Genomic DNA, 16398 nt, shown 5'->3' on the forward strand with positions numbered 1-16398 from the left:
CTCCCCTTCCTTCCTGCCCTCCCTCCCTCTCTCCTCCCCTTCTTCCTCCCTCTTCCTTCTTTTTTCCTTCTCTCCTCCCACACTTCCTCTCTCCCCTCCTCCTTCCTCCCTCTTCCTCCCTCTTTCCCCCTCATTCCCTCTCTTCCTCTTCTCTCTCCTCCCTCTTCTCCCTCCCTTCCTCTCCTCTCTCTGTCTTCCCCTCCTTCCCTTCTCTCCCTTCCTTTTTCCCTCTCCTCTAACCCTCCCTCCCAAGGTTGTTGTAAGGATCAAATGAGATTTGATCTTTCATCAATCAATCAAATGAGATTAAGAGCACCTGGCCTGGAGTCCGGAAGAGTGAAATGAGCAGAACCAAGAGAACTTGCATACAGTAACAGCAATATTGTTCTAAAAGTAATTGTGAATAACTAAGCTATTCTGAGCCCTGTGAATATTTGAATCAGTTACAAAAGAAATGATGGAGTCAGGCCTAGAGACAGGAGGTCCTAGGTTCAAATATGGCCTCAGCCACTTCTCAGCTGTGTGACCCTGGGCAAGTCACTTGACCCCCATTGCCTGCCCTTACCACTCTTCTGCCTTGGAGCCAATACACAGTATTGACTCCAAGACGGAAGGTAAGGGTTTAAAAAAAAAAAAAAAGAAATGATGAAGGAAAAGGCTGTCCACTTCTAGAGAAAGAACTGATAAAAGGAAATATGTATTGTAAGAATCCATATATATTATCTATGTCAAACACTGGCCTTTTCTAATGTGAGGCTGGAAGAGAGGGGGAGGGAGACCACTGAGAACTCAAAATGTGATAAAAAACAAATAATTATTTTTCAAAAGAAAAAAAAAGCTTCATGAGTTCAAATCTAGCCTCAGACATTTACTAACCATGTAACACTGAGCAAGTCACTTAACCCTATTTGCCTCAGTTTCCACATCTGTAAAAGGAGAAGGAAATGGCAAACCACTCCATTGTCTTTGCCAAGAAAACCCCCAGATGGGGTCACAAAGAATCAGACAAGACCAAAATGACTGAACAGCAATGACAAAATAGGCTAGCTAAGAATGTTGTTGTTGTTGTTGTTGTTGTTGTTGTTGTTGTTGTGTTGCTGACCCCTTCTCTGTCCATCTTTTCCTGCCAGGCCCTGCTACTCCATCCTCAGCTGCCCAAGGTGACCTCCTCTTTTTGCTGGACAGCTCAGCTAGTGTGTCCTATTACGAATTCTCCCGGGTGAAGGAGTTTGTGGGGCAGCTGGTACAGCCGCTGCCCTTGGGCCCAGGGTCTGTGCAGACCAGTATGGTACACGTGGGCAGTGAGCCCACTGTCGAGTTCCCCTTTGACCAGCACCACTCGGGAGCTGCTGCACAGGAGGCCATCCAGGCAGCCAAGCAGCTGATGGGGGACACCAACACAGGCCTGGCCTTGGCTCTGGCCAAGAAGCAGCTGTTCACCACCGAGGCAGGTGCTCGGTCCGGCGTGCGCAAAGTACTGGTGTGGGTGACCGATGGCGACTCAAGCGACGATGTGCAGGCTCCCATGCAGGCGCTCAAGGACCTGGGGGTGACCGTCTTCATCGTCAGCACTGGCCGGGGCAACTTCCTGGACCTCTCTGCTGCTGCCTCCCAGCCCCCCGAGAAGCACCTGCGCTTCGTGGATGTGGATGACCTTCGGATTATCATCCCCGAGCTGCGGGGCGCCATTCTCGGTAGGCCCTCGACCCCAGGGAAGCCTACCGTGGGCAGAAAGCATGAGAGTCTGAGGTTAGACTTCAGCCAGAACTTATTTCCTAAAGGGGCTAAGGAAATGTCATGCATTTATTCATACAGATTTATATTTTTTTAGACTCTCATCTTCTGTCTTAAACTCAATACTGTGTATTGGTTCCAAGACAGAAAAGTGGTAAGGGTTAGGCATTGAGGGTGAAGTGACTTGCCCAGGGTCACACAACTAGGAAGTGTCTGAGGCTAAATTTGAACCCAAGACCTCCTGTCTCTAGGTTTGGCTCTCAATCTACTCTGAATCTCAGTACAGACATTTTAAAGTGCCTACTACATTCAAGGTGCCAGAGCTAGAGAGGCAAAAAGGAATAATCCCTACCCTCAGGAAGCTTAGTTTCTGCTGGGACCACAGTGGGCTATAGTAAGTCCATAGATGAGTAAATAAATACAAGACAATTTGGGGTTTCTTTCCTTTTTTTTTCCTTTTAAATTTTCTTTAATTTTTCATTTTTTCCCCATGGTTACATGATCCTTAAGACAAGATAATTTGAAAGCAATCACACGCTTCCAGATTGACGCTTTCTAGGTCAATTCCTTCATTTTACAGATGAGGAAATTGAGGCCCCCAAAGAACAGTGTTCGTAGGCCTCTAAATATAGCACTCTTTCCTTCACACCTCATTAATACCTGTGTTCAAACAGGAGGGTGGGGAATCAGGAACAGACTTTGAGTAAATGGTGCCAACCGACCTGGAGATTAAGGGAAGATAAAATTCTAAGAAGTGGAGGTGAGGAGGGGAAGAAATTCCAGGCTTAGGGAGTAGTCAGATGAAGGTATGGATGCCGGAAATAGAATACCGAGTCCAGGAATCGGCTAATGGGGTTTGTCTTGGATGTGGCTTTCCTGGAAAGGAGGGATGTGAAATGTCTGGAAAGGTGGTGGAGGACATTCAACTCCAGTTTATATTATATCCTAGAGGCACTGTTCGGTGTTCACTTGTTCAGTCATGTCCAACTCTTCATGAGCTCATTTGGGGTTTTCTTGGCAAAGATCCTGGAGTGGTTGGCCATTTCCTTCTCCAGCTCATTTTCCAGATGAGGAAACTGAGGCAAACAGGGCAAAGCGACTTGTCCAGGGTCACACCTCCAGGAAGCATCCGAGGCTGGATTTGAACTTATGAAGATGAGCAGTCCTGATTCCAAGCCCAGTGCTCTATGGCGCCACCTAGAGGCAAGTGTGAGCCACCAAAGATTTTGGAGCAAGGCAGTAATATGGTTAGCCGTGGGCTTTCTGAAGGTTCTTTTAGCAGATGTGTGGAGGAAGGCTTGGAGAGATGAGAGACAGGCCGCAGGGTAAGCAGTGAGGAAGCAGCTACCATCATGCCATCTTATGCCCCACTGTGGTGTGAAGAGGATATCAGGCTTATCAGAGACTTGGCCCCAACATCCTGCCTGGCTGCCTCTAATACAAAGTGGAGTTGAAGGTCTTCCACCGTCCGAGTCCAACCTGCCTTTACAGATATTTCATATCCCTCCTTCCAGACATGCTACATCCCAGGCAAACCCTAGCTTGTTGGCCTCAGTTTCCTCATCTGGAAAACAAGCTGGAGAAGGAAATGGCAAATCATTCCATCATCTTGGCCAAGAAAACCCCAAATGGGGTCACGAAGAGTCAGACCCGACAGAAGCGCGTGAATGACAACACCATCCCTCTGCCCAAAATCTCTCCCTTCTCTAATCCATTCTCCACGTAGCCACCGAAGTGGCATTGCTCAGTCTCAAGTCTAACCATGCCGCTTCTCAGCTTAATAAACTCCATCGGGTCCCTATTTCCTCTAAGATCAAATATAAACTTTTCTCTTTGGTATTTAAGGCCGTTCACTTCCTGGCCCCACCTACCTTTCCAGCCCAATTATACATCATCCCCCTTCTTATGTACTCTACCGTCCAGCCAAACCGACCTTGACATTTCTCAAAGATAATGGACCACAAATCCAGCCTCAGACACTTCCTAGCTGTGTGAGCCTGGGCAAGTCACTTCACTCCCATTCCCTAGCCCTTACTGCTTTTCTGTCTTAGAACTGATAGTATAAATGATAAGAGGTATTACAAAATAAAAAGAAATTTAAAATCTAAATTTAAAAATTAAAATTTTTTAAATTTAAAATTTTAATTTCAAAAAAAAAAAAAAAAAAGAGGAGTAGCTAGGTAGTTCAGTGGATAGAGAGCCAAGCCTGGAAACAGGAGGTCCTGGGTTCCAATCGGGCCTCAGACACTTCCTAGCTGTGTGACCCTGGGCAAGTCACTTAATTCCCATTCCCCAGCCCTTACTACTTTTCTGTCTTAGAACTGATAGCATAAAAGGTAAGATAAAAAGAATACTAAAATCTAAAATTTAAAATGTGAATGTTTTTTTAATTTAAAATTTAAATTTCAAAAAAAAAGAGGAGAAGCTAGGTGGTTCAGTGGATAGAGAGTCAAGGCTGGAAACTGGAGGTCCTGAGTTCCAATCTGGCCTCAGATACCTCCTAGCTGTGTGACCCTGGGAAAGTCACTTAACTCCCATTCTCTAGCCCTTACTACTTTTCTGTCTTAGACCTGATAGTATAAAAAGTAAGCGGTATTAAAAACTAAAAAGAAATGTAAAATCTAAATTTTAAAATGTGAATTTTTTTAAATTTAAAATTTAAATTTCAAAAAAAAAGTAGAGGAGCTAGATGGTTCAGTGGATAGAGAGCCAAGGCTGGAAACAGGAGGTCCTGGGTTCCAATCTGGCCTCAGACACTTCCCAGCTGTGTGACCCTGGGCAAGTCACTTCACTCCCATTCCCTAGCTCTTACTACTTTTCTGTCTTAGAACTAATAGTATAAAAGGTAAGAGGTATTAAAAACTAAAAAGAAATTTAAAATCTAAATTTAAAATGTGAATTTTTTAAATTTTAAATTTCAATTTCAAAAAAAAAAAAAAGAGGAGGAGCTGGGTGGCCCAGTGGATTGAGAGCCACAGCTGGAAACAGGAGGTCCTGGGTTCCAATCTGGCCTCAGACACTTCCTAGCGGTGTGACCCTGGGCAAGTCACTTCACCCCCATTGCCTAGCCCCTAGGGCTCTTCTTCCTTGAAGCCAATACATAGTATTGATTCTAATGTGGAAGGGGAGGGTTTAAAAAACCATCTCCTTGCCTTTTCCCAAGCTGTCCCTTCTGCTCAGAACACACTCGCTCCTCTCGTCAGCATCTTAGAGTCCTCGATTTCCTTTCAAGCTTCGCTCCTGCATCCTTTCTCCTATAGGTGCCCTTTCCTGATCCCTCCCAACCGGTCGTGCCCCATCTCCTGTTACCTTGTGTTATTTGGTCTATACTAAGCCGTGTGTGTGCTGTTATTACTTTATAGATACAATTTCTAGATAGATACAAGCCCTCGAGGAGGGAGACTGTTTCACTTTTTTTTTTTTTTTAAACCCTTGTACTTCGGTGTATTGTCTTATAGGTGGAAGATTAGTAAGGGTAGGCAATGGGGGTCAAGTGACTTGCCCAGGGTCACACAGCTGGGAAGTGGCTGAGGCCGGGTTTGAACCCAGGACCTCCTGTCTCTAGGCCTGGAGACTGTTTCACTTTTGGCTTTGGATCTCCAGTGCCCAGCGGAGCCACTGGCATACTGCAGGCACTTGCCATCAGTGCTGGTCGACTTCTCGGCCTCGGGCTGGGCACTGAAGGATGGATTTGGGGATCCTAGCAAGCCCAGAAACTCATTTATCCAGGGGTATGAGGTGGGGCCTCCCTCCTCTGGACTGGCAGAGGGAGCTTGCCAAAATGATGAAATCACACGTCTTTGAAGTATGGATTGAGTGTGGTGCTAGGGGGCGTGCGTGTGCGTGTGCGTGCGTGTGTGTGTCTGTGTGTGTGTGTGAGAGTGTGTGTGTGTGTGTGTGTGTGTGTGTGTGTGTGTGTGTGTGTGTGTTTTAGCAGGAAAACAGGAAATTTAGATCAGCTTCAGAGCCTACCTTCAAAGGGCAGCTCCAGAAGCGAGCAGGGATAATTAGAGCAGACATCACTTTCGTGATTGATGCTTTGGTGAGACAGAATGAGCGAGGTGCCCTTAGAGGAAGGATGTTCTTGAGGGGGAATTGGGGCCGGCTTCCTGGAGGAGGTGCCGTTTCTGTTGAGCTATAGAGGAAGGGTGGGAAGCCAGCAGGAGAGGAGGAAGAGAGAGAACATTCTAAGCGTAGGGACCAGAGTGAGCAGACACAGTTTCGAAAGAACCTAGGGAGGGGGCAGCCAGGTAACATAGAGTGATCCAGGTCTGGAGTCAAGAGAACCTGGTTCCAATCTAGCCTCAGACACTTCCTATCCGTGTGACCCTAGGCAAGTCACTTCACCCCCATTGTTTTTTAAACCTTACTGCTCTTGGAACCAATATAGAACATTGATTCCAAGACAGAAGGTTTTTAAAAAATGAGTGGGAAGGGCACATAGGTATCACAGTGGCTATAGCACCAAACATAGAGTCAGGAGGATTGGGTTCAAATTTGGCCTCAGACACTTCCCAGCTGTGTGACCCTGGGCAAGTCACTTAGCCCCAATTGTCTAACCCAGTGGTTCCCAAACTTTTTTGGCCTACCGCCCCCTTTCCAGAAAAAATATGACTTAGCCCCCTGGAAATTAACTTTTTTTAAATTTTAATAGCAATTAATAGGAAAGATAAATGCACCTGTGGCCATCACTGCCCCAGCGGATCGCTGCAGCACCCACCAGGGGGCGGTGGCGCCCACTTTGGGAATCACTGGGCTAACCCTTACCACTCCTCTGTCTTGGAACCAATACACAGTAGTGATTCTGAAGGTGGGGACTTTTAAAAAAGAATAATGATCATTCCTTTGTTGTAGCATTTATATCGCTTTAAAATTTGTGTGCATTTCACATATGTTATCGCATTAGAGAATAAGGGTTCTAGCAATGGGAGAAGGGAACCCAAAGGATCGTGGGGTTCCAGCTGGAGGGGACCTTACAGTCCTCTAGTCATCGGATGAGAGTATCGGCGTTCATAGTTCCAGAATGAAAGAGCCCTCAGAGACCGCCTCGTCGAAGCCCCTCGACCTCTGGTGGGGACAGAGGGAGCGAGCCAGGAGACATGTCGGACCCCAGCCCTGCCCTTGGGAGCTTAGTTTGGCTGGAAATACGAGACTCCCTTATGATTCACCCCTTAAGTGCTGGATGAGCTCAGCAGAGGGAGACACGGGCATGGGTGGACAGGGCAGACTTCTCGGAAGGGGAGGAACTTGAATTGGACCTTGAAGGACCAGGAGAGAAGGGCGAAAGCTTCTCAGATCCAGCATGACCCAAGGGCTAGAGGCTGGGGCGGATCAGAACAGTGTGGTCTGGCCACAATTGACGGTTCACGGTCGGGAGGCTGGGCTCGGGATTGGGACCTTGGAGGCTAGGCTGAAAGCCTTGGGTTTTATCACGCGGCCAGTGGGCAGCTCTGGGGCACAGGGAGCCCTGCTCAGAGTCCTCGGTGGATTAGGAAGATGGGTTCTTGTGAGGCAGCTTGGGAGCAGGGAGGGCTGATGCAATAGTTCAGGAGAGAAGTAATGAGGGGAAGCATGAGGGAGCTGGCAGCTCTACCTTCCTCTTTGTCTCCCCCGCCTCCCGAGAGGGAGGGAAGCTGCCCAGCAGGTGGCCCGGGGCCCTGGCATTCTTCCTGGCCGAGCCAGAGGCATCTGGCCCAAGCCCAGCCCAGGCCAGCTGTGGCTGCAGGAACATGCCAGAAACCAGAGGATTCTTGTGTCCTCTCTGTGGGTTAATCATTGGCCTCCCAGCAGCGGGGAAAGGAGGTGGGTCACGTGCCTGAGAATGGAGAGGCCAGAAGGGGCTGCTCCTTAAGCATCCTGCCCAGGGAGGATCCCCAGGCAGTGGGGCCAGGAGAAATGGGGTGGCAGGGCGGAGGAAAAGGGGTTCCTTCTGCAAGTTCAGCTCTGGCTCTCAGAGGTGGTAGGTGACAGAGGCCTGTGGCTATAGGGTGGTGGGTCCTTCGGGTGAGGATGGGAGGCTGTGGCATCTCTGAACTAATGAAAAACAAAAACCTTATTTTCTGTCTAAGTGACAACTCTAAGACAGAAGGGCAAGAGGAGGCAATGGGAGTTAAGTGACTTGCCCAGGTAGGAAGTATTTGAGGCTCAATTTGAACTCAGGTCCTTCTGACTCCACCCTTGGCATTCTCTCCACTGTGCCACCTGGCTGCCCTTCTCCCTTGAACTATTGCATCATCTTGAACTGGTCCTTAAGCCATCCCACCAGACTCATCTTCTGAATGCACTAAAGTCTTTGGCGATCCTCTGCTCCCAAACCTCCCAGAGCTCCCCACTGTCTAGATCAGTGGTTCCCAAACTTTCTTGGCCTCCCGCCCCCTTTCCAGAAAAAATATTCCTTAGCCCCCTGGAAATTAATTTTTTTAAAAATTTTAATAGCAATTAATAGGAAAGATAAATGCACCTGTGGCCATCACCACCTCTCCCTGGCTCGCTGCAGCACCCACCAGGGGGCGGTGGCGCCCACTTTGGGAATCACTGGTCTAGCTGATAAAATCCAAGGCACACAGCCAGGGTGAGGGATCTGGAAACTTGAGCGTCTCACTTCCTAGGGGAGGGAGAAGGAATATGCCCGTACTGCTGGGTGGATTCCCATCCTATTCTTAGAGAGAGCTTCATCCTGAGGTCTTGGGGCTCAGCCAGGCAGAGAAGCAGAAGTGCTGCCAGGGCAGAGCTGGGCTGAGTCACAGGTCCAGTCTAGCTCAGCTCAAAAGGGAGGGAGGTGAAAAGAGCATTGATTCCAAAGTCACAGGCTCTGGGTTCAAATCCCACCTCTGAGGCTGCTAGGGCATGGCAGTTAACCTCCTAGGGATCAGTTTCCTCCTGTGTAAAAGGAAGGATCTGTGGTCTTCTGAGGTCCAGCTCCAGGCTTGGAGGACGTAAGGCATGTGTATACTGGGAAGAGCCACATCCTTGTCATGATGTTGTGCAGGTGAAGAAATAGCCCGTCATATATACTCTGACCCCAGGGCAGGGCGCCTATCAGGAAAGGGGATCTCTAAGCCCTTACTGAGTCAGCCAGACAAAGGGTCCTCCTCTGGAGGGTCCTGGGAGGGAAGGGTCAGATAAAGCTGCCTCCTGGCCACTGAAAGCTGAAAGTGCATGCACTCCTTCTGTAGCTGCTGGTGCAAGTCTGAGGCAGCCAAGTGCAGCTTGTTGGCCCCTCGCTGCCAGGGGCATCATGGGATAGGAGCCAAAAGGCCCTTTAGTTACTGAGCCCTGCAATGGGGGTGAGAGGGGAAGAGAGAAGAACCTGGGAGCCAAAGCAGAGGAAACAGGGAGGGGTTTCAGGGTGGGAAGGGTAGGGAGAAGGAATTGACTTCGTTTCAAAAAGAGGAACCTCAGTGGTGTGGATTTTAAAATTAAGATTCAATACTCTCATTGTTATATTTAATAAGATTTATTAAAACAAAAAGCTCAAGTAAAGGCAAGGCTCCCAGACTGCGCTCATGAAGAAGAGAGAGAAGAGGGAGGAGCTTCTAAAACTTCTAAAACAATAACGTGACCGTGTAAACGTGGAGGCACAGGGGAGATTAAAGGGAATTTGGGGAAATACTAAGGGACTTGGGGATGAAGTCCAAGGTTCAAAATCTCCATTTATGTGCCACAGCTATGTGGCTCAGTGGACTGAGAGCCAGCTATAGAGATGAGAGATCCTGAGTTCAAATCTGGCTTCAGACCTATTTCCTAGCTGGGTGACCCTGGGCAAGTCACTTCACCCCCACTGCCTAGCCCTGACCACTCTTCTACCTTGGAACCAATACACAGTATTGATTCTAAGACAGAAGGTCAGGGTTAAAAAAAAAAAAGAAGCCTGGCCCCTCTGGGAAGGCATCTTGGAGGAGAGGTTTCCTGACTTCCCATATGTCTCTTCTCTCTTTCTTTCTCCTCTTTTGCTATGGCCAGAGGCAATGCGGCCCCAGCAGCTCTACGCCATCGATGTCACATCCCATAGCTTCCGCCTGGCATGGCCACCCCTGCTGTCCGGTGACTCTGGCTACTACCTGTTGGAGGTAGCCCCCAGCACCAACCCTGGAGCCAAGCAGAGCCGCCAATTGTTTGGGAATGAGACCAGCTGGTTCTGGGATGGCCTGGAGCCCAGTACCACCTACAAGGTGGTCTTGGTGCCCGAGTCCAACCTGCAGTACCTGGCCCCACAGACTACCCAAGTCACTACCTTGGAAGGTGAGACTCCTGGGAACAATGAAGGGAGGAAGAAGAAGGGCTGGGGGGTTTGGAAGGGGATGCCCCCCCCCCAGAGGATGCTGGGAGGAGGGAGAATCTGGTAAGGCAGAAAGAAACCACCCCAGCCAAGGAAGAGGAGAGAGAAAAGGGTATGGAGACCCTCAGAATGGAAGAATTAGGGTTCAAGAAAAGGAATTCTCCCCTCAAATAGAATGAAGGGAGGGCCAGGCTGGGTGAGGGAGGATGCGGGGCTCCAGGCTTCCCTCTCTACTCTCGCCCTACAGAAGAGGTCAGCCCAGCCCGCATCCTCATCTCCCATTCGAAGCCTCACAGCTTTCACGTGAGCTGGGGCCCAACACCCGTGGGTGTTCTCCGGTACCAGGTCCTGTACGGACCCCTGCCTGCGGGTGGTGCCCGGCTCCTTGAGGTGCCCGCCACCGAGAACAGCACCACGCTGGACAATCTGTCACCCAACACCACCTACCTGGTCACCGTGGCTGCCATCTATCGGTCTGGCCGGGAGAAAGCTCTGTCGGCTAAGGCTTGTACACAGGAAGGTGAGGAGGAACGAGCGGAGGTTGGGCGCAGGGGACATCCTCCTGGAGGACCAGTGTCCAGGGGTTCGCAGCTGTGAGCGACATAGACACAAGGCAGGGCCACCCTTAGTTTAACCCAGCACAGAGGGGCTCAGTTGAATTCCATAAAGAGCCTGGAAGTGCGTACTTCAGGTTACAAAGCAGTACAGAACAGGGGAAAGAAGACTAGCCTTGGGGACCAGGAGGCCCGGGTTCAAATCCTGCCCCTTCCTATTCTGGCTCTGTGTTAGTCATACTTAACACCTGTTAAACAAGTCTGATTAAACAAAGAAGAAGAAGAAACTGTTCTCCTATACCAGAAACGGCACAGAATTACAGAGAAAATTAGGCTTTGAGTCTCAACCAACACTTAGAATAAGAGTTCATAAAATGTCAGAGCTGAAAGGGAGCTTTGAAGGGGGAAACTGAGGCTCTCATAGAAATGACTTGTTCAAAGTCATAAAGCTAGATGGTGGTGGTGGTAGGGTTGAAGCAGTGTAATACAGTGGGTAGGACTCAAACGTCATTATGTTCATGATTCAAATCCAAACTCACATACTAGTTATGTGATGCCAAGCAAGTAACTTAACTGCTCTTTGCCTTAGTTATCCTCTCTGCAAAATGGGGGAAGACAAAGCAACAAGCACCTAAGGGGATAGAGTGCAGAGCCTGGAGTAAAAAAGACCTGAGTTCAAATCTGGCCACAGACACTTATTAGCTGGGTGACTCTGGGCCAGTCACTTAATCCTGTTGACCTCAGTTTCCTCATCTGTAAAATGAGTTGGAGAAGGAAATGGCAAACTAGCTATGTGACCCTGGGCCAGTCACTTCATCCTGTTGGTCTCAATTTTCCCATCTGTAAAATGAACTGGAAAAGGAAATGGCAAACTATCTATATTACCCTGGGCAAGTAAGTCGCTTCACCCTGTTTGCCTCAGTTTTCCCATCTGTAAAATGAGCTGGAGAAGGAAATGGTAAACTATCTGTGTTACCTTGGGCAAGTGAGTCATTTCACCCTGTTTGCCTCAGTTTCTTCATCTGTCCAATGAGCTGGAGAAGGAAATGACCAACCACTCTAGTATCTTTGCCAAGAAAACCCCAAATGGGGTCACAAAGACTCAAGACACGACTGAAACGAATGAATAACAACAAAGACAACAAGCATTTACTAAAGGCTTACTATGTGCCGAGCACCGTTCTGGGAGATGCAAAAGAGTCCTTGTCCTCAAGAAGCTTACAATCTAATGGGGTGGTAATAAAAACAAAAAACCCAAAAGGGAATGGAAATATGAGGGGAAGGAGGAAGGTACTACCCCAAGGTGAGAAGGCAGCTAAAGCATGGAGACCTAATCCTGGACCGTGAGAGGTTGGGAGGGGAATAAAGGCTGCCTCCCCTGGGCTTCTCCCCCAAATGGAGGAACTCACCAATGGGAGAAGGGGGCTCGAGAGGGATGTTCGGGGATAAGAAGGCAGCTAGGGTGAAGTCTGGAGAGTCCGAAGCAGAGCTTTTCTTATTGGCACTTGGCTGGTTTCTGTGGACAGGAACACGTCTCTGCCCAGGGCAGGAGGATGAGCTCTTCAGGTTTTGAAGGCTCCCCCAGCTCTGGGAGTCGAAGAAAACTCACTGATTCCAGGAGCCGGGGGGTGGGAATGCTTAGGAGATTAAGAGTCTAGGGCTGGATTGAGAGCCAGGCCTAGAGACGGGGGGTCCTGGGTTCACATCTGGCCTCAGACACTTCCCAGCTGTGTGACCCTGGGCAAGTCACTTGACCCCCATTGCCTACCCTTGCCACTCTTCTGCCTTGGAGCCAATACACAGTATTGACTCCAAGATGGAAGGTAAGGGTTTAAAAAAAAAAAAAAAGAGTAGGGCTGGAGGTCAGCCCTTCTTGAAAAAGACACATCAGAGAGTGGGAAACCCAGAAGGCGAGGTAGATTCCCCCTATGGAGCTGCCAGGTTGTTCCACCCACCCATAGTTGGGGAAGCTTCCAGGTGGGCAGATAATGTGCCCTGGGCGACTTCCCTGGGCAGCCGTCCTTGTTTCCCATAACCCTCTAGAGTCATTGGCCCTGGGAGGTGATGGAGGTTGTTCTTTGGCTTCTCCCTGCCTGATACCCTTCTCTGCAATTTCCTTGGGAGAACCACCACCCCCCATCTCAGAGCTCCTCCTAAGTCCTCCTCCATGCCCCTATTTACCTTCCACTAATCTTGGATAGCCCAACTGTGACTTTGTGTCACTAATGGCGCCTGTCTGGGAGGTGGGTTACAGATAAGTTAGAAAGAACTAGAGCAGGAGGTAGTGAGCTCCCTGTCACCAGAGGGTCAGCCAGTTGGATTCCTTGTTTAGGTAAGGGTCAGATTTGATGCCCTCGCAGGTCCCTTCTGGCTGGGGGATATCTGTGTGTTTTGGGAAGTTGGGAGTTATTACTGGGAGTGGGAATGGGATCTTTAGGGCTATGTTTCAGCCTCCCTTCTCCACATTTTGAACTTCCAGTATAGTCATTTTGTTCAAGTCATTTTTCAGTCCTGTTTGATTCTTGGTGACCCCATTTGGGGTTTTCTTGGCAGGGATACTGGAGAGGTTTGCCATTTTCTTCTCTAGTTCATTTGGTAGATAGGGAAACTGAGGCAAACAGGGTGAAGTGACTTGCCCAGGGTCACCTAGCTAATAAGTATCTGAGGCTGAAGGTGAGTCTTCCTGACTCAAGGCTGGACACTCTATTCACCGTGCCAACTAGTTGCCCATTTTACACATAGGAAGTGCTTAAGGAAGAGGCATGCTGACCCAGTGGGCAAGACTTTGCATTGGGAAGACTTGAACTCAAGCCTGCCTCAGACTCTTGGGCAAATCATAACTTCTCTGAGCCTCAGTTTTCCTGTTTCAAGTGGAGGGGTTGAGTGGGATGATCTGACCTACATTTATGGGACTGTGATGTTGAGAGTGACCCCTGACCGGCCCTGTCCCTTCGAGGCTAGGCCTTCCATCCCTCAGGCCTCCACTGACCTCAGCCCCCTCTCTGCCCTGGGGCCAGTGGCCTCCAAGATTGGGCGCCTCTACTTCCAGAGCCTGGGCCCTAGCACGGTGAATGCGTCTTGGGACTCGGCGGAGGGCGATGTCCGGGGCTACCGGGTACGGTGCCGGCGGCAGCTGGGGCCCCCATCCCTCCTCAGCGTCTCCCCTCAGACCCACAGCGTCATCCTCACGGGCCTGGCTGCGGGCACCACCAACCACGTGTGTGTGACACCCATCTACCCGAGCCACGCTGGGTCTCGGCGCTGCCAGACCATCCGCATGCACCCTGGTGAGTGGGGAAGGGTTTCTGGGGGCCAGGAGCAAAGGGTGGGGGGCTTTACCCTGTAGCTCAAAGCCTCCTCTTCCTGGAAGCCTTCCCTTTAGGCCATGGCAGCAGCACATCTAAGAGCCTAGGGAGGAACAGCCTTCAGCTCTGGTACTGACAGGTAGAGTTCTGGATTCCAGAGCTGGAAGGGAGGCCATCTAGCCTTCTTGTTTTATCGATGAGGAGTCCCTGGAAGTTAAATGACTTGCTACTACACCTCCAAGGTAGGATTTGAACCCAAGCCCTCTCACTCCAGACCTAGTGCTCTTTCCATTGTACCATGCTGCCTCTCTCCCACCAGAATCACTTGACCGGTAGGCTGGACACTAAGTTGTCCTCAAGCCAAGGCAACCAATACTTGCTGACTGTGTGACCTAGAGAGACCCACTCGCTCTTTCTGAGCCAGGTTCCTCATCCATAAAATGGGTACCACTTGTCTTACCCAGACATTGGGAGAAAAATCCTACCGAAGTGTTTTTGCTCCTATCATTGCTAAGCCCGGGGTGCCCCCGTGGAGCTCAGGGCTCCCTGACTATCAGGAAACCAACGTGGAGCTCCCCCTTCTAACAACCCGAGAGCCAGCAGAGAGCACAAGTTTAGAATTGGGATCCCATAGAGAGGCAAAGCTTGAGGAGCTCAGAGGAGGGGGGGCGTGGGGGTCCCTGAGAGCCGGAGGGGCCAGGGAACACAGGCCTTGCGGAGAAGGCACGAAACCTGTAGGATGGCCAAGGTTTAGCCGTGTGGAGAGAAGAAGGGAGACTGGGAAGGAGTATGCCCTATGGAGGGATCCAGGGAGAGAGCCTTGTCTCTGCAGGAGGACCTGGAGGGAGAGGTAGGAGAGGTTCCAGTCTAAGCACTAGAGGTGGCTCCTTCCTACCGGCTGGAGATCTTGCCATATATCCTGTGGATTTGGAAGGAGTTAGCACAGTGGATAGAGCACCAGGCTTGGAGTCGGAAGGTCCTGGGTTCAAATCTGGACTCAGACACTTCCTAGCTATGCGTCCCCCTGGGCAAGTCACTTAACCCTGATTGCCCAGCCCTTACCACTCTTCTGTCTTAGAGTTGATACTTAGACAAGGTAAAGTTTTTTAAAAAAAAGTTTGGGGGCAGCTGGGTGGCTCAGTGGATGGAGGGCCAGGCCTGGAGACAGGAGATCCTGGATTCAAATCTGTTCTCAGGTACTTCCTAGCTGTGTGGCCTTGGACAAGTCACTTAACCCCTCTTGCCTGCCCTTACTGCTCTTCTGCCTTGGTCCCAATACATAGTATTGATTCTAAGATGGAAGGTGAGGGTCATTTTGCTTTTGTAAAAATGGATTCGGGAGTCCTGAAGGGCCATGGGCCACGGAGTTACTGGGTCTTCTCAGCCACCCTGGAAGGCTCAGGTTCGCTCCGCGAGGACATTTCCAGACACAGAACTGACAGTATGGTCTGTCTCTTTTCAGTCACGCCGGCCCCCGAGTATCGGCCCACTTAGCCACACCCCAAGATGCCCTTAAGTCCCAGATACCAGAGGAGAGCCGAGCCTTTCCCTCGGAAACAGACCAGAGGGGAAAGCACTGGACCCAAGAGATTGGCGAGAGAAGATGAGGTCTCTGTGGCGAATTGGTCCCTGGGAGCCCCATCGGTCCTTTCCTGACCTTTGCGGGGTGCCTAACTCAAGTGGGTCAGTGGTCAGCTTGGGTGATCCTCAAGGACTTGGGTCCAAAGCCTGAAGTGCTGGTGGCTCAGCTATGGGCCCTGGGCTCACTCCCTTCTCTCTTGTACTAACACGCATGTCGTTGATGGCCTCCCCAAAGTGAAGAGGTGAGGCGGCGAGGAGGTATTGGCCTGGGACCTCGTCTTTGTTTCCTAACCCTGGTTTCCCTGGAAGAGAAGTGGGGGTGGGGATTGGGACGAGTCCTGGTTGGGGAAGCTGAGCAAGGCTGGCCACGGTTTTGGATGTAGGCAGCGAGGGATGCTGGGATGACCCCTGCCCCTTCCAGCTTGCCCACTTCTAATCTGAAAGGTGGTCCCCCACCATGACATTTCTCCCCACCTCCACCCCCACGTTAGGACTCTCTCCATTCCTTTCCTTGCCATGCGGCAGAGCCTTTCCCCAAATGCAGAGTTCCTCCCCATCTCTAGCACGGGATCTCCAGGAGGTCACTGAAGCCCAAGCAAGAATTGCATCAGATCCCTCTCCAAGGAGAAGAGTCGTCAAGGACAGGGCACAAGGATGGGTCCTGCCACAAACCATGTTTGAAGTGGAAAATCTCTCTCCCTTTTTAAAACCTTTGCCTTCTGTCTTCGTATCAGTTCTAAGAGAGAAGAGTGGCAAGGACCAGGCAATCAAGGTTAAGTGACTTGCCCAGGGTCACCCAGCTAGGAATTATCTGAGGCAAGATTTGAATGCAGGACCTCCAGACTCCAAGCCTGGTACTCTATTCACTGGACTACCTAGCTGCTCTTTTAAATCTAAATTTAAAAAATAATTCTTCCCTGGGTTGCTGTGGCTAGCCGGTTGGTCC

At 50.1% G+C, this 16398-nt stretch overlaps 1 protein-coding gene across 1 annotated transcript in view; it reads left to right on the forward strand.

Annotated features, from left to right (window-relative positions):
• The window catches only part of VWA1 (von Willebrand factor A domain containing 1), a 71215-nt gene extending 55004 nt beyond the window's left edge, over window positions 1-16211 (forward strand). Inside the window, exons 5-9 of the mRNA XM_044668637.1 lie at window positions 1131-1694; window positions 9697-9975; window positions 10260-10532; window positions 13584-13853; window positions 15334-16211. Coding sequence (XP_044524572.1) covers window positions 1131-1694; window positions 9697-9975; window positions 10260-10532; window positions 13584-13853; window positions 15334-15365 — 1418 coding nt within the window. The 3' untranslated portion in view covers window positions 15366-16211. The remainder of the gene's footprint in view (window positions 1-1130; window positions 1695-9696; window positions 9976-10259; window positions 10533-13583; window positions 13854-15333) is intronic.
• Window positions 16212-16398: the final 187 nt, after the last annotated feature.

This window comes from Gracilinanus agilis, chromosome 3, assembly GCF_016433145.1.
Source record: "Gracilinanus agilis isolate LMUSP501 chromosome 3, AgileGrace, whole genome shotgun sequence".
Lineage (NCBI taxonomy): Eukaryota > Metazoa > Chordata > Mammalia > Didelphimorphia > Didelphidae > Gracilinanus > Gracilinanus agilis.